This window comes from Primulina eburnea, chromosome 5, assembly GCF_022965805.1.
Source record: "Primulina eburnea isolate SZY01 chromosome 5, ASM2296580v1, whole genome shotgun sequence".
Lineage (NCBI taxonomy): Eukaryota > Viridiplantae > Streptophyta > Magnoliopsida > Lamiales > Gesneriaceae > Primulina > Primulina eburnea.
Genome location: NC_133105.1, coordinates 2,361,769 through 2,384,358, shown reverse-complemented (window position 1 = coordinate 2,384,358; position 22,590 = coordinate 2,361,769). Strand labels below are relative to the sequence as shown.

The window sequence follows — 22,590 nt, the reverse complement described above, 5'->3', positions numbered from 1 at the left end:
TTATGTTAAAGGTATAGAATAACAGTCACAATTGAAGATGAGAATGAGATGGCAAGAATAACATATTTGGAAAAGTTGCAGCGTCTTTTGTTGGATGTTCTATTGAAAATTTCATTCAAATTCATGACCAGGTATAAGATAGAACAAATAATGATTTATATCTACATAAATAATGCATCTAACAATAAAAATTTTCAATGCAGAATTTACTAAATAACACATATAAAGATTCGCTAAATCAACCAAGCTCCAAGCTCCACACATTCTTGTTCAAGTTGGATAATTCAGTAGAAAAACGTGAAGAAGTGTTCAAAATTGTGGCAGAAGCTATTGAGATACATGAAAATTATCCAACAACAAATGTCAATATCAAGAAATGGAGATCTCGGAAGATTATCAAGCCAACTAAACAAAGCAGTGTACCCCCAAAGGTAGAAAAATCAAATGAAATAAACATCAACAAAAATATGAAGATCCATGAAGACGAAGATGAAATATAGATTCCAGATGAAGAGCCAATTGCTGAGTACAAAAAAAGAGATAAAAAGATAAAAACCGACATGCACAAAAAGATTTCAAGAGGTCTTCAAATCAAAGACTAAAAAATGTTATGATTTCATTTGTAACCAAATAATTAATTATTTATCTATTAAAAGTTATTCTAATTTAAAAAAAAATTGAACATATTTAAATAAAATAATCATATACAAATTATATCTATTTCTTAACGTGCAACGCACGTGTATTTATTGCACGTGTATTTATCTAGTATATATATATATATATATATATATATACATATATTTTACAATTTTTTCCCGTGTAAGTGTCAACAATACACATGTTAGAGTCATTTCACATATATATATATATAAACATACATATATTTTACAATTTTTTTCCGTGTAAGTGTCAACAATACACATGTTAGAGTCATTTCACATCGACACTATATATATATATAAACATACATATATTTTACAATTTTTTCCCGTGTAAGTGTCAACAATACACATGTTAGAGTCATTTCACATCGAAACTATATTAACACGGTATTGGAACTAAAATCGCAAAACTTATTATATAAAAAAGAATAAAACAAAAAACAATTCTAGTCATAATTGCATCACAGAATCAAAATAACTAAAGCAAATATTCATGACTAAAATATCATTTTCTTCTATAAAATCTATAGTGTATATGTGTGTGTGTGTTATTAAACGTGTGCCGTTTATACTAGCTAATTTTTTGTGTCATGCTTTATTTTTTTATTTAATACTTAAAAAACCCTTATTTTAGGTATTGAAAATAAATCTATATTATTAATCTTATAACTTATTTAAGTCTTATTCAAGCTTAAATTATCATATCACTTCTTATTTAAAATATCATATATTTTTATAATTTTATACTTTTCTAAATTTAGTATAATTTAGAGATTTTACAAACATTTTCGAAAAACAAAAAAAATAATTATTTGTTTGCATCGTGTGTCAAGAGTTTCTAGTATTTGTATGGATATAGATTTTTTTTTGAGGCAATATATAAGGATATAGTTGTTTAAAACATAATTTAGCAAATATATTTTAGCTCGATAAAAATGCAGATCAGACTCAAGAGCAATATTTTGGTCAGCGTAGAATGACGGTAGAAATCATCAGCTCGATTAACATGGTAAAATTGCTTCCCCATTTTTGAATTTGACCATCGTTGTTTGATGTGTTGAAACTCTTTGTTGGTTTCGTTGTGCATGGACTACAACCTATAGATAACATTTGGCTCTGGAAAGATGGAAGCTAAGTAACGTGAACTCACTGTTGGTTGGTCCAAAAGTAGTAGTAAAATCAACACGACAGCGACAAGAATCTGAAAAACGGGTGATTATAAGATTTGAGTACTAATAAATATCTCATTTCTCTGTACATATCTCGATCCACTCATAAATTTAACTAAAGGGTTGGGCAAGGAAATCATCTCAACTATCCACTCACTTCTCTATAAATTCTTTTGTCACTCGAACTCGGAGCATGCACTCAGAAAATCCATTTTAATCTTCGGACGCATTAGAGATGATCGGTACTGCACAGCCTCAAAGCTTCTTCCCACCAGTGAGGTCTCTTTTAGCCTTTGTACTTTGTTTTGCAATCAACAGAGAGAACCTCCCTGCAGCATCTCCTCACTCAGTTCCATCAATCATGCATTCATCCTTGGCAAATATTACATTTGATGGGAACCTAAGCTTTGACAACATTCAACATGTAGCTAAGGATTTTGGCAATATATACCACCTCATGCCTTCTGCAGTTTTACACCCAAAATCAGTTTTTGATATTTCGTCCGCTGTAAAATATATTTTTGATATGGACTCGACTTCAGAACTTACAGTTGCTGCACGAGGCCATGGTCACTCCCTAAAAGGTCAAGCACAGGCATACCAGGGTGTTGTTATCAACATGGAATCACTAAGTGTGCCGGCAATGAATATTCAGTCTGGGACATTGCCCTACATTGATGTGTCAGCTGGTGAACTTTGGATAAATATACTGCATGAGAGTCTTAAACATGGGCTAGCACCAAAATCCTGGACTGATTATCTCCATCTCACAGTTGGGGGAACGTTATCAAATGCTGGAATCAGTGGCCAAGCATTCCGATATGGACCGCAGATCAACAACGTCCACCAACTAAAAGTGGTCACAGGTTGGTTATCAAAAGCCCCGACACTATCGAGCTGATTTGAGCTTGAGTAGAACCTTACTGCAGGAGCTCAACTCGAAAAGCATTTTGATACTTAAGCTCGACTTCTGAGTATTTTCCCTTTATCCCGCAATCTAGTGGAAATATGGTTAAAACTTAAAAGTTTGTTTTGACATATATGTAATGCATGCCTAGGGACATCATATGTTAAGAAGAAAAGAACAATTGGCCTTCATATAAAAAATATTTGCCAGATATCATTTGGAAAATTAAATGCCTCAAAACAATCAAACAACAGATGGCAATAATCTTAGTCTTACTGTGCAGGTAGAGGAGAAATTGTCACTTGTTCAGAGGAGCATAACGCTGATCTCTTCCATGCAGTTCTTGGAGGATTAGGACAGTTTGGGATCATCACCGAGGCAAGAATTGCATTAGAGCGAGCCCCCAAAAAGGTCAATAGATTTTTAACATATTACAAAAGCTAATGTCACAGCACCAGACATCCATTTGCGAGTTGTGACGACAACTGGTTTTCACAGGTTAAATGGATCAGAGCACTTTATTCAGACATTTCTACATTCACCAAAGATCAGGAGAAGCTAATATCTTCAAATGATTCTTTTGATTACATAGAAGGGTTCGCAATTATTAATAGAACTGGTATATTAAATTCTTGGAGATCATCTTTTAAACCAAAAGACCCTGTTGGAGCAAACCACTTCATCTCTGAAGGAAGGATTCTGTTTTGTCTGGAACTCGCGAAATACTTCGATCCCCAAGAATACAAACACATTGATAAAGTGAGACTTCGAATATCTACATAACGTCTTCAACTGCTGCACTTACGAACATTTTCACCCCTGTTTCTGGTCATGCAGGATATTGATACCCTCTTATCAAAATTGAGTTACATCGAGTCCACTGTGTTCATGTCAGAAGTCGCTTATCTGGATTTTTTGGACCCAGTGCATCTATCTGAAATGAAGCTTAGAGAAAAAGGGCTGTGGGAGGTGTCGCACCCATGGCTGAATCTTTTTGTTCCAAGAAGCAGGATTCATGAGTTTTCAGAGGAAGTTTTTGGTAACATTGTTAGAGATACCAGCAATGGTCCTGTCCTAATCTATCCCATGAACAAGTCGAGGTACTTAATCTCGTGAACATAACTCTCTTTTAATGCATTTTTCCTACGATAATCTGATTCAATCTCTTTCTTTTATCCCAGATGGAAAAATAGAACGTCCCTGATCACGCCCGAGGAGGAGGTTTTCTACATAGTTGCCTTCCTATTTTCAGCAATGCCATCTTCCACAGGAAAGGATGGCCTCGAACACATTTTAGCCCAACATAACAAAATACTACAATTTTGTGAAAGACGTCGTCTCAGTACACTCAAGAAGATTGGAAGACTCACTTTGGGACTCACTGGGAAGTTTTCAGCAGGAGGAAAAGAACCTATGATCCCCTGGCAATTGTAGCCCCTGGACAAAATATCTTCCCGAGGGCAAATTCCTACGTACGACACTGGTATTCGACTTGAAACGTCATATAGCAAATACAACTCTAAGGTAAGGGGATAAGGCCTCTTGAATGTACGTAATGATGTAATAATTGTGCACGAGTTACATTCAAAAGCAAAACAAAAAAAAAAATCTTTGTTTTTGTTGAAAACAATAGTTGAATTATTGACGGTTGAAAGTAGAATTGTAAATATTGAAATTAGTGTGTGATAATGTATGTAATGATATATTTATTTTTGAATTATTTTCAAAAAAATTATATAAATAGTTCTCTTAATTTGTGAAGAAAAACACAATTGAATAGATAAAATTTTATAAAGTGTGTAGTTTAATATATTTTATGAATTTGAGATTTTTATTTTTTATCGTAAATTTTTACTTTTTTAACTGATTTTAATTTCCTTTTTTACCCTCCCAAAACCACTCACCACAAGTTCAGTACCCTACAACAAACCTGAAACAAGAACAGAAGGGGAAAAAGAAAATAGAATTTTAAAAAAAAAAAATTCAGAAGTAGAAGCATACTGTAGCAGTTGGCGTACACTATCGTCCTGACCGTATAAATTTCTAATTCCTAACTAAATCTGAAATAGAAAATTGATGAAACTCTGTCAACTTAGTCATCCAATTTACGACTCTGAATTTGATTTTCTCCCAGAAATCATTTATGGACTCCAACAAATATGTGAATATTGTGTTGTTCCTCTCCAGTCATATTGACCAAAAAATGTAATGGATACAAGCACACATGTTAATATCCATCTGCAAGGAAGCATTATTGGAAGCATTATTATTTATTCGCATATGATGAAATCATTTATATTTCCCTGAAAATATTTAGAAGTATGAGATGAGTTTTAATTTCTCAAATCTTCACAATCATGTATTCCTCTAATTATCACTGTTCTCAAAATTGGCCTTTTGATTTTTCCCTATTATTGTTTATATATTTTTATTCCTCAATTGTCTTCATCATGCAGGTCACTGTTTATCGCTTAATATGTAAAGAAAGGAAAATTTTTGGCAGAGAGCTAGTCAGAAAAGTACCGTGCAGCAGCTTGTCATGACAGGTGGTCATGTTCAGGGTGATCTTTTGGCTCCTGAAGATGTTGTATCATTATTGATCGATGATGCTCAACTCGAACAAAAATTAAAAGAAGTTTCGCAACAGGTGGGAAATAATAACGCCTTGAAATTATTCTGTTTAAATTCAAAAGCACTTGTGATGATATGGAAGTACTCGTGCTTTATTCTGTGACCAGGCTAAAGACAGGCAAAAGAAGAAAGGTGGAACAAAGGGCATACGAGTTGATGCCGAAGGAGGTGGTGCAATTATTGAGTATTTACAAACCCTGGATATGGTAGTGAATCTGAGCTTCCTGAACCCGATAAACCAAAACCTACCAACAAAAAGGTGACATCCAACATCATTTTGAATTTTTGTTGTAATTTGCAAGTTCTCGTCTTCTAAGTTTCCATTTGTTACTGGTTTTCTTGATATCTTGAGATATCCAAGAGTATTCAGATTTGATTAATTTCTGCATGTGTTTTATATATTTTCTTAAGGCCTAGATGTATATGCAGAGGAAAGCTGCAACGGACAAGCAGGCTGAGCAAAATTCAAGGCCACAAAAGAGTTCTAAAACTGTTGGCTCATCGTCTCCGAACTCAATGATAATGGACTATGAACACGATGTTCCGACACAAAACATTGACACCCTACAGCAGCAAAGACCGAAGAGGTTGAAAAGACCAACAAAGAGCTTAAATGAAACCATTGAGCCTGCATTTACAACTATCCCTCCAGTATTTCAAGACCAGAATCAAATCACACCAGTTCCCTGAACCAGTACCGGGGATTCTCCAATCTAAACTTCCTAGTTTCGTATATTGAACACTGGCTGCGGAAGAAGGTTACCAGACCGATGTACAGGAGACAAGAGTCAAAGTTGAGCTCCCCCTTACATTTTTTGGTGGTAGAATGAAGGTAATTGAGGGAAATCAAATATATTGTATTATTTTGGTAGGACGTTACAAGCGGATATCCTGGTGAAAAATTAGAAATGTAGTTCTAGTGTATAGAAGGAAAATAGTTCCTATTTACCAACCCGCATATTTAATGTAAAACGATCATGGGATGAATTGAATGGACCATTCTGAATCCTTATCAAATTCAAGTATGATACGAAATCTACAAGTTAAAACTTTATTTTACCCTAACATAGCGAACAGTAATTGTAGTGGGCTGCTGTTTGATCAGGAGAAGAGGAACATCCACCTTCCTTACACGTAGCCCAAATCTTATATTGTACAACAATAAAAATAATCATATTTTAATGATATTAACTTGAACAAAACAGTCATGCAGCTATATACGTATTATCATCTAAATCATATAACATGTAATTCCAGCCTCCTAACATGTCATTTGTCAATCTAATGCTGGAGAGACTAGTAATCTTTAGCTATAGCAGATACGATGGTAAAGGTTACTTGTGTCTAGAGAAAAATCAATTTTTTTATTATTCCGGATAGCAATAACAATGAACTCCAACCTAATTCTTAGCTTATTCGTACATTTACTCATTGGCTACAATTACTTGACACTATTGATATGAGCAACGAATGAATCGAGCTCGAGTCGAGAAACACCACCTTCCTCGGTCGACTGTCGCATGGCAGCACCCAACTTCTCAGCTCTCTTCCTTATCTCTCCCCCATCTTCTGATGCCATCAATGTCTTCACGACATCCGCAATAGCCAAAGCCCTCACCACTTCTCCACTTGGATCCCATTCCCTCACAACAATCCCCACTTTCAATATCTCGGTTATGAGGAAAGCATTTCTTGGTTGGTCCGAGTGCATTGGCCATGCTGCTATTGGCACACCCATTGTAACGCTTTCGATGCACGAATTCCACCCGCAGTGGCTCATGAACCCGCCTGTTGCCCGATGAGCAAGAATTTCTGGCTGTGGCGCCCAATCTCGCACCACAATTCCAGCCCCGCCCACCCTCTCTTCAAACCCTTTCGGCAATTCTGCTCGCCTCATTTCTCCAGCAAATATGTCTCCTTTATCCGCATCTCTTAGAACCCAGATAAACTTCTGTCCGCTTTGTTCTAATCCCAACGCCAGCTCTTTTATCTCTTCATCCGAAAGAGAAGTCGTGGTCCCAAATGATACATAGATAACAGAATTCGGCTTCTGTTGATCGAGCCACTGTAAACATTTTGGTGGGCTGTCACTTGAAGGTAATTTGGGTGGGATTATTGGTCCAATGGCCCAACTTTTTCGATCACCAACAATCTCTATATTCGCCAAAAGGTCCAAATACGGTCCTTCCATCAATCTGGAGGAGTTGTATATATCTCCAGCTCTATACTTCAAATGTTCAGATTGTCGAGCTAAAAAATCAACGGCCTCATTTGATGCACACCCTTCAAAAGGTGGCATCTCTTTCGGAAGCTCGAACGGAAACCGTTTCCCCATTCTTTCGAAGGTATGAGTTGCCTGAGTAAAGACAGAGAAACAGTTGAAAACATAGGACTCTCCATTTGGTATAGAGGCAACATCCTGGACTACTAAAGCCATCATAGGGTCGTGTATGACAACAATCCTCTCATATTTCTTGGCGAGTTCTCGAAGAAATTCAAAAATCGGTTGTCGTTGGCTCAGCGAGGCATCCCAGGCCGGTTGGAGCTGGCCAGGGAATTTGCGGGAAGAATCAGGATTCGGAGAAGGAGATTCAAAACTAGGAGTTGGGATGTCATGAAAACGGATCTCGGATAAATCTTGGAGACTTAATCCATTGGCCCGAACTCTGGCCTGGCGATTGTGGACGGAAGATCCGATGTAGTATACTTGAAGTCCATCTCTGGACAGCAAGCAAGAGAGTTGCATGAGCTGATTGATATGCCCTTGAGCAGGAAATGGCACCATTATTACTGCAACGTGAGCTGATGCATCATTTTGATGGAGCAAGCTTCCCATTTTCAATTGATCGATGAAGTTAGTTTTTTATGCCCGGAAATGAAATGAGTCGTGGGGGATGGCTGGGAACTCATATTATATATATCCCTGGAAAATTCATATTGCGGGTCAATAATTAATACCAATATTAATCTATTTTATAATTAATAAAAACCAACAAAATAATTTATTTGTTCTCTAATAATTTTATTTTTTTTTTGTCGTCTCGTACTAGTTTTGAGTTTCTTGTCATTTCTTTTTGCAGCATTTTTGAAATTTTCACGTTGTTCGATATGATAGCTTATCTTATAATAAATGTTATTTTGATATCGGATAAACTTCACATTAAATTAAACTAATTAATTTAAATATAGAAAAGGGGAAAGAGGAATTTTGCACGGCGTTGGTACCATGCTATTATTGTTTGTTTCTTAATTTGATACACATGCACGTACATGTGTCTCATGCATGAACCCTCCATTGAAAAAATCAGTGAAGTTATTGTTGCAAAGTATGTGTGCAAGCTGGATTTTTCTTCTTCTGGCGAAGCCGCGCGCAGATACCCGCAGATACCATCGTCCATGTGACCACGATGGTTTAGGAATGGCCCAGGTTATTATTATTAGGGAAAATTGTTTTGTTCAAGTAATTTTTTTCATTTTGATTTTGGTTTTACGTAATTTAAATTTCAGTGTTAGTATGTATCTTTCAATATTTTGCACTTTGTCATTTTTCTTGGAAATATTGTGGTGTTATTATACACATCAACGTCATATCAACGTTGTAATTATATCATACCAACACAACATCAAAAAAAAAAATGACTCAAATCATCCAAATCATAACACAAAATTAAGGCTAAAATCATAAAATACAACTACATAAAAAACAATTTTCTTTTATTATTATTATTTCTGGTTGAAAAATTCAATTGATATTGTAATTAAACACTTGTCAGATTTTGTTGAATCTCGAATTCCAAAAGTGGGTTGCGCGACATGTGTCTAAATAATCAATTTATGGCTAGGGGGAATTGGGGGTCAGTCCCTATTGAAACTATTTTTAAGCTTAGCTCCCTGGATAGAGAAAAAACTTTTTATATATCAAACTTACCTTTTATTCCATATGTAATTTTAATTGATTAATTGATCCCGCGCTTTCGAAAATGGTATCAGAGACTAAGGTTGATTTATTTAAAACACAAATTTTATTCTTACTAGTACCCAATTGTATGAGAAGGAGAATTTTTAAAAATTTTATGAATCCGAACTACGGTTCGAGAAAAATAATTTACAAGGAATATTCCAATATTTTGGAATATAAACAAGTTCATCTAATTAGATATCAGAAACAGAAAGGGAAGCTACTGCACCCTCAGGTAAAATCTCAGGTAAACTTATGATTCAAAATAATAAGTTTCTGGAGATAGTTCCAGATTCCTCTAAGCTCTCTTCAGATCTTAGAGAAATTCTTAAGACAGTACAAAATTATGGCAATATGCTATATTATGTACCTCAACGAATTGAGAAAGTCCTAGAGAAACAAGAAGAAATTCTTGTAACCTTGAGGGACCTACAAACTAGAATTCAGAAACTGGAACAACAACCCAGTTCCAGTAGACGAACTTCAGGAGGTTGGTTACCACCATCTTTTGGTACTGAACCTTTGTTACATCAACAAGGGAAGGCCAGAGTGGTTTCAAAACCTTTGACTGAAGAAGAAAAGATGATCAATCTAATCAAGTCTGTCTCAGAAAAGAAACTGATCTGATGACAACTTTAGAAAAGATTGGTTTAGAGGATCTACAAGAGCTTGCGGAATCTTTCGCAAATCTCAAAGTAGTAGATCTAAAGATGAACACAGCAGTAGGTGAAACATCACCTACTATAACCTGGTCATCTTCTCAAGAACCACCCAGGGAAAGTGTGGGATCTCAAAATGTAAACATGAGAGAAGCTCAATCTGATTTCCATACTGGTGGAGGATCACACCCAGCAGGGACAAGGGCAAGGAGAAATCAAATCCCTTTGCACCAAACACCCAATGGGAAAACTGTTTTGGATCCTATACATCCTTACGGGGTTATGCTTAACCTTGATGTATTAGACTTCAAAAACAGAGAAGATCTCATAGATGATTGGACATCTGCTATGAGAATTGCAGCAGGAACACTCGATCTTAACAAAGAAGGATTCATTAAACTATTGGAAATGAGTCTCATGGGATCATTGAAAATTGCTTGGGAAATGACTTCATTAGACATGAAGGAGTCAGTCCTAGCTGGTGAATCTCTTAGTGAGATTGCTGGAAAAATGGCTACCCTCTTTAAAGCACATTTTATAGGGGTAGACTATTTCAATAGTCAAGATACAAAGAAGAAGAAGAAATATACTCAAGCTCTGTATAGTCTTGAATTACATGACATATGTTTAGTGGATGAATACATTATGTTATTCACTAAATACAGATGGAGTTCATGAGTCGAAGAAGATATAGCGATGCAGCTTTTCTTCGCAAAAATGCCAAGCCCTTGGAGAGAAATGCTCATAAGGGAATATGTACCTGGAAACCCAGATACACTGGCAAGAAGAGCCTCTTTCCTCAAAGGAAAATTAGCAGAATGGTGTCATATGGCAGCATTACAAAAGAATTACAAACGTTTAAGGGGTATTAACAAAAGAACTCCTTTGTGTTGTAAGGAAAATGATCTTCCAACAATTATTGGAAGTAAACCACAGAAGCATAAAAGGAAAAGTTTTAGGACTCATCCTTATGCACGGAGTGGAAGAAGTTCTTGGAAACCAAGAACTGTATGGTCTAGACAGAAAGCCAGATCTTATAAATCTGGACAAAGAAGTGGACCATCAAGGAGTAGGATATCATCCCAAGCATCGAGTACCTCTCGAAGCACAGGAAGAACACCTACCAAGAAAAATTTCAGAAGAGCTCATACTCGGGCCAATGAAAGTTTCAAAGACTGTAATTGCTGGACATGTGGAGCAAGAGGTCATATCTCGACCAACTGTCCAGAAAATGAAAAAAGAGGTATTAAACGCTTTGATCCTACCCCGGATATTGAAGAAGCGGTTTATTACCAAGATCTTATTCAAGTATACCGATTTGAGGACATCGCCTGAGATGAAAGTATATATGAAGAAGAAGAAGTCTTAAGTCAGGAAGAATCTGATGGAACAGAATCGGAATCTGACTGAAGACGAGGTGTTTTGACACAAAACACATGAAGATCTGTCTGGGTTTTTTAGCCAGAAAACAATATCTCATAACATGGTTCAAAGAATCATGAGAGAAAATCCGAGTCTACAGAGATATCAAGGTTTCTCTGCAGGACAGGTAGAAAAGTTCTTAGGAAGTCTTGGCCTAAGAAACAGAAAGCATCATCTAATCTATAAAGTTTCTAGAAGGGAAATGGCAATCCCGATGGAACTTACAGGAAATAGAATGGAGATGCAGTTAATTCCCTCCGAAGAAATTAAGGAGGAATTACAAAAACTCAAGATAGAAGTAGCAAGGACTATGTCCTGGATTCATATCGGAGCAATCCAAATTATGATAAAGGCTACTTTCAAAGAAGGGATAGATTCACCGATCGATATTACTATATGCGATAAAAGAATGGGGAATCTACAAGATTCAGTACTGGGAACAATCTCAGGAAATCTCTGTGCAGGAAAGATTGTAGGAGTAATCTATCCAAGGATAGCCTACAACCTGGCAGATCGAGATTTCAGCCGAGCCTTGACATTGCATCAGAACTTCAAGGAAAAAAGGCTGATGAAAGAAGGTAATAGGTCATATTCTATTACCTATCAAATTTCATATGCTCTATCTAATACACATCATTCTGAACTGTTTATTAGAAATGAGTTTATAGAGATACCTGAGATATTTGGAAAAGTTGCTCAGGCAATTTATCCAGAAAGAGTCGAGTTTCCCTTAATACAGGAAACAGATATCCAGATCAAAGACAAACCGATTCTACAAAGAAATCAAAGTCTTAGATTGGAATCAAGAAGACTATCTTTTCAAGGAGATAGAATTACAAGGTATAGATGGGATAAAAAGCCTATCATAGAAACCCAACAGGAGTTGAAAAGTTTTTCTACAATAGGAAAGCTTAGATGCCCAGAAGGGTGGAAGGAGGTTGAAATAGTATTTGACATTACAAAGCAAAGGAATCAATTTCATTGTAATTCAATATACTATTTGGAACAACCTATGATAGGAACTTACCAAGGACTGATTAATATCGGAGAATTGGAAGTCCATATTCAAAGAATTCCAGGAAAAGAATCAGATCGACTGATTCTTGGTTTAGAGTTTCTCGAGGAACACAAATCTTGGAAACGTCTAGAGCATGGAATGGAGTTTATGGCAAATGATAAAATGTGGAAAATCCAATGACCACAAGTCCATTCTCTATATACATTCCGATAGAATGTTATATGAACAATATAAGGCAGAATATTTTGCTGCTTATATTGATTCAGGGGCTGGAATCTGCAGAGCAAAAAGAGGAATTTTTCCAAATAATTTGGAAGAAGAGTTACCAAAGATTGCTGGCAGAGATTTTTCCAGAAGAATCTTAATCTTATGTAAAGGGATTAAGATGACTGAAATTATGATTGGCGGTGCGGGAAAGACACCACCAATTTATTTTCATGATACAGGAGCTGATATATTGTTAGGAAATAATTTCCTACAAATGTTCAAGTCCTATAACCAAGAAAATGAGACGAGAAGATTAGTGTTCACAACACCCTGTGATCACAAAATCATAGTCCAGAGACTACGAGAGGCATTTTACAGAAAATTGCCGATCCAGTTTCGCAGCAAGCGTGGTGATTCAGGACAACTTCTGAACCCAAAAATGAAGGATTCTAGATGGTTTGGAGAAACAATGCTCCAGTTAAGAGCAGATCAAGTACTCCAACCAGAAGATATAGAATGCCTTAAGATAACTCTGCAAACAAATGAAGTAGAGTTCGAATCTAAGGTATCATTGGAAGATGTCAAGAAGAGGATCAAAGAAAATTACAATGAAGATCCCTTGGCATGGTGGGACAGAAATCAACTCAGGGCTTGCCTTAAGATCAAGGAAGGCAAAGAATATGAATTTGTCCGTTGTAAACTCATCCCAATGAATATCATTGATCAAAGGGATATGAAGATTATAATCAAGGAACATTTGGACATTGGTTTGATCAAAGCAGGTATGTCACCATATAGCAGTCCAGGTTTTCTGGTAAGAAATCATGGTGAGATTAAACGAGGTAAACCCAGATTAGTTATTAATTATCAAGAAATTAATAAAATTCTGGAATTTGATGGGTATTTTATACCAAGCAGAGAACATCTAATCAGTTGCATACGCAATGCAAAGATATTCTCTAAATTTGATTGTAAGTCCGGATTTTATCAGATTCGGATGGAGGAAGGAAGCAAGAAATTCACAGCTTTCTCCTCACCTCAAGGACATTATATTTGGGAAGTTTTACCAATGGGATTGGCTAATTCACCCCAGATATTTCAAAGGAAAATGGATAATCTTTTTAAAGATTATTTTAAGTTTATGTTTGTTTATATTGATGATGTTTTAATAGCATCTAAAGATATGAATGAACATGTTAAACATTTGGAGATTTTCTCTAATGTTTGTAAAAAAGAAGGACTGGTTTTATCTGAAAAGAAAGCAGTCATTGCTACAAGAAAGATTGAATTCCTCGGAATTGAAATCGATGAGTCAGGAATAATTCTGCAAGAACACATAGTGGAAAAGGTGCAGAATTTTCCAGAAAATCTCAAAGACAAGAAGCAACTTCAAAGTTTCTGAGGAGTTGTTAATTTTGCTGGGATGTTTATCAAAAACCTAGCAAAACACAGGAAGATGTTCAGTCCATTGTTGAAAAAAGATGCTAGATTTATATGGACAGATGAACACACAAAAGGACTGATCCATCTAAAGGAGGTTTGCAAAAATCTTCCAAAAATGGCTATTCCTCAAGATGAGGATGATCTGGTATTGTACACCGATGCCAGTGATCATTGGTGGGCTGCAGTATTAACAAAGCTCACACCGGATGGAGAACAACCATGCAGATATTGTAGTGGGTTATTCTCAGATGCAGAAGCCATAAGATGGCATATCAACGAAAAGGAATTTTATGCAGTAAAAAAAGGCTTTTGAAAAATGGCCATTATTTCTACTTGCAAAGAAATTCACTTTGAAAGTTGATAACACACAAGTTAAAGCTTTTTTAAGGAATAGAATTGAGTCTAAACCTGAGAAGGCTAGATTATTACGATGGCAAGCAATATGTCAAAATTATATTTTTGATATTGTGATAATTAAATCTCATGAAAATATTCTTGCAGATTTTTTAACAAGATGGACAGCATTGACATAGATGCTATTATCAAGATGCAGAGGCAATTGAGGGAACACCTTGAAATGCTTCAAACCGAGTTCAACAAGTTAGCGGTAACGCAGAAGTTGCGGGAAGGCTACAACAAGCTGATAAGAGAATTGTCTCTGATCGAATTACAGGGTGTTTACAGGCATATACTCAGTTATTGTCTGTAATGCAAAGGCCTATCCTCCAAGGCATTGAGAAACCACTGGTTTCCCAAATGGAGAGTTTTCGAGTACAGGACTCTATACCTGTAGCGGGGGATTCAAATACCCCTTGCACAAGTGTTAAGTCGGGATCATCACGAGATGAGTCGGCTGAAACAAAAATTGAGACTCCTGATCCTTATCTTGAGTCCTCAAGTCAACCCTTCACCTCGGGGATTGAAGAGGGAGAGATCAACCTTAGGCCTCGTATTGACAAAGGCAAAGCTAAGGTTGGTACTAATGAAGGTGTAATTTCTCCATTTCAGGTTTATCAACAAAATTGGGAGAAATTGAAAACAAGAATTGACATTAACCCAGCTACCAACAGGGTTGATGTGTCAGGAAAATATCCAAGGATATGGATTTAACAAAATTCATATCCAAAGGAGGTCAAGGCATGGTATGAATTCAGGGCTCTTGCCTCAGTTTATACGACATCACCCAGCTTTCCGGAAATACCAGGTCTACCAAAATGGATCCAGGAAGCTGTTCACGAGACTTGGGCAAACAATGATTATTTGTCCAGAGGAGATGTTTTGGAGCTATACTTCTTTAGTGCAGCACCAGAACCTGCAGGAAAAGGCTCCCATGAAGCCTTTCATTTCATCAAGCTAAGGAGGCCAGATTTAAATATTCAAAAATTTATCAAAGATCCTCCAACAGAAGAAACACCCCTGGTTGCTTCAATTTCTGAAGATGATATGTCTACCAGAAGAGCTTGGGGTCTATGGGTCTGTCTCACTGAGATGGACAAAGTCAAGTTTCCGTTCAAATTTTAAAACCATTCAGTGAACGGATCATTCCTGTTAAATACCATGACAGGAAAAACAACAAGTTTTGCAGAAGATTTATTCGAGAAAAAGAGAAATCTTTTGTGGAATAGCAAGATGCCGGCAAGCAAAGAAACTCGTCGGAAATTCTGTAACATGGCACATGTAGGAAGATGGTCTGAAAACATCTGTCCAGAATGCCAGAACCAGAAGGAACCGGAATTCGGTAAAGGATTCAAACCGAGATCTGATCCGAAACACTTTACCGAGACAAGCACAAGTGGGGATGGACCACATTCACGATTTCCTCGAGGACAGCGAAAGCCAAAGATTCCTCGACAAAATTAATAGTGGACATGTGACTCACCCACTAACTAAAAGAAGGACCACCATGTGAAAATTCATGTGAGTGGAAAAACAAGGACCACCAATAATAGGTGGTAGGTGACTCGTTAACCACTAATAATTAAGTGGAAAAAGACAAGAGAACATTGGATACCAAAACTAAAAGGAATCCAATGAAGAAAAAGCAAAATAACTGGTCCCAAAATCTTATCTATAAATAAGGACAGAATGGAACCAGGAAAAAACATACTGAGAAAGAAAACCTAAAGAAGATGTATTTCACATATCTGAAGGTTTTGAAAAGAAAACTCAAGTATGAAAGAAGTGAGCTAAAAGCCCTCAGATCAATAGCTCAAATGTACCAAGAAAAGGGGGATGAAATTACAGCTGATCTTTTTCAAACGCATTCCTACTGGCAGTGCGGTGAAATTAAAGAAAGAGAAAAGTTGATGTTTAGATTAATAATCTAGAAAAAGACAGGAAAGGACCACTCAACCAACGAAGGGTCCATATGCAAGCTGTAAAGGCTTATCAAGATTTGAAGTCCGAGTTTCAAATCCGAAGAAGCCTTCTATAAATAACGAAGCAGAAGGAAGATGAAGGCATCGATCAACCTCTTCATTTTTCTTCAAATCCATTTGTAATATTTTCTCTTTCAAGTTTATGTGTGTAGTAAATTCAGCTACTATTAGTAGCTAAACAAGTTTCTCCTCCTCTACAGGAGGTTACTATGTAATAAATAAATGTTTGTGTTTGAATAAAAGAGATCTTTGCTCTTAGCCCCTCTCATGTATTATTTTCAAAATTTTATCTTTTATTGTACACTCTAAGGTAGGAAACGAATTAGAGTTGTGCCAAATATTGCTGAAGGAATCTATTGATCAAACCACTGTAAACATTTCGGTGGGATGTAACGTGAATGGAAATTGGTTGGGATTATTGGTCCAATAGCCCAATTTTTCTATCACTGGCAATCTCTCTATTCACCATAACGTCCAAGTAAGGTCCTATTAACCTGGAGGTGGAGTATATGTCTCCAGCTCTGTACTGTGAAGGCTCAGATTGTAGAGTGATCGTCGAAGAAATAAATCAAACAATAGACTATGTCAAGTTATAGCAAACAGAGGATGAGTTTAAGTATAAATCTCACGTAAACTAATATTTAATTACTATCATTTTTATTTTGTCACTTAACTTAAGCTAGACAAAAAAATAAAAGGAAGATGTAAGAATTATTAATCTAAACTATTAAATAATATAACTGTAATAAAAAACGACGGATTCAAAAATCAATGACAGATTCAACTTTAAATAAAATACTAAGACACACAACGATACTGAATTCTACTATAATGAAACACGTTAAATCAATTAATTATTTAATTATTGACAATCACAATGAAATCCCCAATTTATTTATTAAATGATTCTCCGAGTTAATGAACCTATTTAAATCTAACATACCTATTATTCTTAATTGAATTTAATTAGATTTAAATGCATTGAATTTTTGCGGAATATAGTTTTTACCTAAAACCGCACGTTGAAATCAAATACTATTTTTAGTCAGTTTACCCATGTGTTGATTGACGTCTTTGTTGCTATATTTAATTAATTTTCTTCTTATTCATGATTAATCAAAAGACATGTAAACATGTGATAATGCTAGTAACAAGAAATATTAAGTCAACATCAATTAACAAGTAAATCGAAAAAAATAATATATTGAAAATATAACCAAATATCAAACAAAATAATGTTTGAATTCATCATAATAAATCTAAGAAGAAATAAGAAAATTTCAGCATCATTATCGCGATTTTTCACGTGAAATTCTATTCCTCCTCACCTTCATTCCTCCGAGTTGTTAAGAGAAAGTTGTGTTGTCATTCTTCCAAATTCTCATTCTCTTCCTCTTTGCTATTGTACGTAATGTTCTGCCTCCTCCCTCTTCTCTCTTTGTTTGTGCCCATGTTCACCTTTTATTTCTTATGACCTTAAATGGTCAATATCCCAAAAGCCCAAATTTCATTTCCTATTTTCTTTCTCCTTTTCCCTTACTTACATTGTGTTTTAAAAGGAAGTAGAGTAAAAATTTACTTTTGCTCTTTTATTTTCTTATTTATACTATTTTGTTTATTTTGAAAGTCTAGTAAAATCACATTATCTTCAAAATTTAGTTTTTTCATCTTTTGTTCAAATTTGCAAATATTATAAAAATTAATTCAAATTAGCACAAGATAAAAGTTAATGACTCAAGATAATGAAAAAATAATGGATAACAATATAAAATAAACACCAATATGATAAAATAAAATAACTTGAAGAAGAATCGGGATCAGTCGGTGCTTTAGCTTTGGAGATTCAATTTATGCTTCATTAGCATAATTCCCTATCGATTCACCATATGAAGATATTTGTCAATGTAGTAGCTCATCTTTTAGCTCAAAATACTTTGATTTACTTGTCTAATTTAGATTAAGTATCAGGTGATTATCCTACTTGGTTGTTGAAAGCTATAGAACATGATCTATATTTGACATTTTAATGAAGCAGTTTACCTTCAAAAACAAAATTTTTTTAAAATATCTAGAAGATTCAAGTTTATCATATAACTACAAAATTCATGATATAATTTGATGCACACCATTTGAAATTTCTTTGAGCTATGGAACAGTTTCCCTATGTTTCCCAAGGTATAAGCTGCTTTAGTAAAGGTAGTATAGAGTTGAAAACGTAGGATTCTGCATTAGGTGCGGAGACAACATCCTGGACAACAGAAGCCGTTAAAGAATCATGAAACACTACCGCCCTCTTAGATTTCGTGGCAATTCCTTGCAGGAATTCAAAAATCGGCTGTCTCTGGCTCAACGAGACGTCCCAGGCCGGTTGGAGCTGCACGGGGAGCTTGCAGGAAGAATCAGGATTTGGAGAATGAGATTCAAAACTTGGAATTGGGATGTCATGAAAATGGATCTTAGATATATTTAATCCACTGACACGAAGTGATCTGGCCTGGCGATTGTGGATGGAAGATCCGATGTAGTGAGTGCACTGGAAGCCCATATTTGGATAGCAAGCAAGAGAGTTTGCATGAGCTGATTGAGATGCCCTTGAGCAGGGAATGTCACCAATATTACTGCAACTTTAATTCCCTTCTTTGTCATTTTGATTGAGCAAGCTTTTCCCATTTGCAGTGGAAAGATGAAGTTACTTTTCTTGTCCGGAGAAGAAATATTTTCTGAGTTGCAGGGAAAGAGTACGTTTTATGGCTTTTATTATCTTGTTTTAAAGGCTGATCATTAATGGATATTTGGCATTGGTTAATCTTATATGAAAGGGTAGAAGATTTAGCCAATTTGCAATGGTCGCCTGGAGTATTTGGCTAGACAGAAACCAGCTGGTCCATATGAATAGAGTGAATTCACCTTATGAAGATTTGATTCAATTTATGAGTTTTTTCTTATAATTTTTATTTTCACCCCAATTTAAAAATTTGTCAGTTCTTCGTGTACCCATGAGATGTGCAATCAGCACTATATAAGATATTCAGGCAACTTAAATCATGATATAAAATTTAATTTCGAGTCAAAACCCATAATTAATCCCTTAACCAATCTTATGATATAAATAAAAAATTAAAAATTTTAAAATATATAAATACATGGAACCCAAGCGTTGCATCAAAGCAATAATAAATGAATATAGAGTGAACAAATTTGAAAGTGAAATCATAAAAAATGTTTCTACACAAAATACACAATTATTTCAAAAAATAATAATTTTATAAAATAAATATTACACTATACAAATGTATGATATTGATATATAATAATAATTTTTAAATACAATATATAAAATATAGCTAATCTTTATTATTCTATATAAAAATATCCATTAAAAAATCGAATCATCTCATATCTACTTGAATTGACTTGAACTCAAATTATTTTTTTCATTTCAGATTTTAAGTCCAATCCTATCTGATTCAAACTTGAAACTCTCGACTCTAAACAAATATTATTCGAGTCTACTCGAATAAAGTTACAGAGTGAGTCTCCTGTGAGACCGTCTCACGGGTCATACTCCGTGAGACCGGTCAACCCTACCCATATTCACAATAAAAATAATACTCTCAGCATAAAAAGTAATACTTTTTTCATGGGTGACCCAAATAAGAGATCCGTCTCACAAATACGACCCGTGAGACCGTCTCACACAAGTTTTTGCCAAGTTTACAATACATGTTATTTTTGACACCCCAACTCAAACCAACACAGAGAAACCCAGTTGTTTAATTTTTTTTTCTTTTCTGACACAGCTTTTTAACAGAAGAAGGAAAAAACCCTAAAGATCATCCCTAAAATAGAAAAATAGTCCTCTAAATTTGTATTGTTCGTGCTTTGATCATTATATTTATAAATTCGGATTTTGAGTTATAAGTTAGGTTGTGATTTGACTATTGATTATTTTTTTTTATGAATTGCTAAAATAGTATTACACACGTCAATATTCCTGAGATCATAATAACACTAAAAATTAAAAAGTCAAACACGACCTAACTTACCGGAGCAAATCACATAATTGACAAAACAAGAGGACATTTTTTGCTATTTTTAGTTGTAATAAATCTACCTAGTGATATGAGCGATAAATGAATCCAGCGCGAGTCGAGAATCGCCACCTTCTTCAGTCGCCTGTCGTATGGCAACACCCAATTTCTCAGCCCGCTTCCTTATCTCTTCCCCTTCTTCTGATGCCATCAATCTCTTCACCGCATTCTCAATACTTGAAGCCTTCACCATTTCTCCAATGGAACCCCATTTCCTCACAACAATCCCCACTTTCAGTATCTCGCTTATCAGGAAAGCGTTTCTAGGTTGGTCTGAATGCATTGGCCAGGCGGCTATTGGCACACCCATTATAACACTTTCCATGCATGAATTCCATCCGCAGTGGCTCATGAACCCACCTGTCGCAGGATGAGAAAGAATTTCCGGCTGTGGCGCCCAATCTCTCACCACAATTCCAACCCCTTCCACCCTCTCTTCGAACCCTTTTGGTAGTTCTGCTCGCCTCGTTTCTCCAGTAAAAATGTCTCCTTTATCCGCATCTCTTAGAACCCAGATAAACTTATGTCTGCTTTGTTCTAATCCCAACGCCAGCTCTTTTATCTCTTCATCCGAAAGAGAAGTTGTAGTCCCAAATGATACATAGATAACAGAATTCGGCTTCTGTTGATCGAGCCACTGTAAACATTTTGGTGGGCTATCACGTGAACGTATGTTGGGGGGGAGTATTGGTCCAATGGCCCAACTTTTTCTATCACCAACAATGTCTTTATCCGCCAAAAGGTCCAAATAAGGCCCTTCTATCAATCTGGAGGTGTTGTATATATCTCCAGCTCTATACTTCAAAGGCTCTTGTTGCAGAGCTGCAAAAGTAATGATCTCGTCTGAACAACATCCTTCAAAAACCGGTACCTCTTTTGGAATCTCGAGCGGGAACCGTTTCCCCATTTTCTCGTAGATAAAAGCTGCCTGTGAAAAGGCAGATATACAGTTGAAAACATAGGATTCTGCATTGGGTATGGATGAAACATCCTGGACTACAAAAGCCATCAAAGGGTCGTGCACAACTACAACCCTTCTATATTTCATGGCAATTCCTCGAAGGAATTCAAAAATCGGTTGTCGTTGGCTCAACGAGGCGTCCCACGCCGGTTGGAGCTGCCCCGGGAATTTGTTGGAAGAATCAGGTTTTGGAGGAGGAGATTCAAAAGTTGGAGTTGGGATGTCATGAAAACGGATCTTGGATAAATCCTGAGGATTTAATCCATTGACACGAAGTCTGGCCTGGCGATTGTGGACGGAAAATCCGATGTAGTGTACTTGAAGACCATATTTGGATAGCAAGCAAGAGAGTTGCATAAGCTGATTGAGATGCCCTTGAGCTGGAAATGGCACCATTATCACCGCAACTTGAGCTGGTTCGTCATTTTGATTGAGCAAGCTTCCCATTTGATCGAGGATGAAGAGACTTTCTATCCAGAAACGAAATATTTTCTGCGAGTCATAGAGATTGGTGTGATTGGGAGTTTATATCATTGAAAAATATCAAACCGGGGACTTTCTAATTTATTAACCGGTTTATTTCATCCTATCTTTGTGGACATTGTTCCCATGATAGAATGTATGGTCAAGATTTGTCCATGCATATATAGGACCCACTTTTTTTTTTTGAAATTGTATGTGTGTCAAGATCTTTCTTGTTGAAATAAAATGAGGGTAGTGCCCACATAGATAGGATCTCATTAACCTTTATTAACACATTACAACTCTAAATTTAGTCTCAATTATATAAATCGATATTAATTAAATCATCCTTATATATTTTTATACTACAAATCAATTCTCTATTTATAATTTTTTTTCTTTTTATTCATCATTAATTGTTTATTGTTGAAACTTTAATCATCAAGTTTCCGTGTACTTAATGATTTCTTTGGCAAGCAATCAATTAAAATTATGACACATATCGTTGCTTTTAGCCAGTAATTGAATAAATTAATCATGTGGAGAAGAGAAAGTTGAATTGTGCACTGTATTGGAGTTGTGCATTTTTGTTTGTTTGTTTCTGAGGATTTAACATCTT

At 35.8% G+C, this 22,590-nt stretch overlaps 3 protein-coding genes, 1 long non-coding RNA gene and 1 pseudogene across 4 annotated transcripts; 3 read left to right on the top strand and 2 right to left on the bottom strand.

Moving 5' to 3' along the window:
• The first annotated feature begins 1,985 nt into the window (after positions 1–1,985).
• LOC140831586 (cytokinin dehydrogenase 1-like) lies at positions 1,986–2,760 on the top strand. The gene has a single exon (XM_073195327.1). The coding sequence runs from the start codon at positions 2,070–2,072 to the stop codon at positions 2,733–2,735; it is 666 nt and encodes a 221-aa protein (XP_073051428.1). The 5' UTR covers positions 1,986–2,069; the 3' UTR covers positions 2,736–2,760.
• A 124-nt stretch (positions 2,761–2,884) lies between these two features.
• LOC140831872 (cytokinin dehydrogenase 4-like) lies at positions 2,885–4,237 on the top strand (annotated as a pseudogene).
• A 942-nt stretch (positions 4,238–5,179) lies between these two features.
• On the top strand, positions 5,180–6,362 carry LOC140831585 (uncharacterized). The gene is made up of 3 exons (XR_012117901.1): positions 5,180–5,388; positions 5,480–5,631; positions 5,802–6,362. It is a non-coding gene; the product is annotated as an uncharacterized lncRNA (long non-coding RNA).
• Positions 6,363–6,692: 330 nt separating this feature from the next.
• On the bottom strand, positions 6,693–8,264 carry LOC140831584 (zeatin O-xylosyltransferase-like). The gene has a single exon (XM_073195326.1). It carries the CDS (start codon positions 8,206–8,208, stop codon positions 6,814–6,816), a length of 1,395 nt encoding a protein of 464 aa, XP_073051427.1. The 5' UTR covers positions 8,209–8,264; the 3' UTR covers positions 6,693–6,813.
• Positions 8,265–20,448: 12,184 nt separating this feature from the next.
• Positions 20,449–22,056, bottom strand: LOC140832230 (zeatin O-glucosyltransferase-like). The gene has a single exon (XM_073196129.1). It carries the CDS (start codon positions 21,954–21,956, stop codon positions 20,568–20,570), a length of 1,389 nt encoding a protein of 462 aa, XP_073052230.1. The 5' UTR covers positions 21,957–22,056; the 3' UTR covers positions 20,449–20,567.
• Positions 22,057–22,590: the final 534 nt, after the last annotated feature.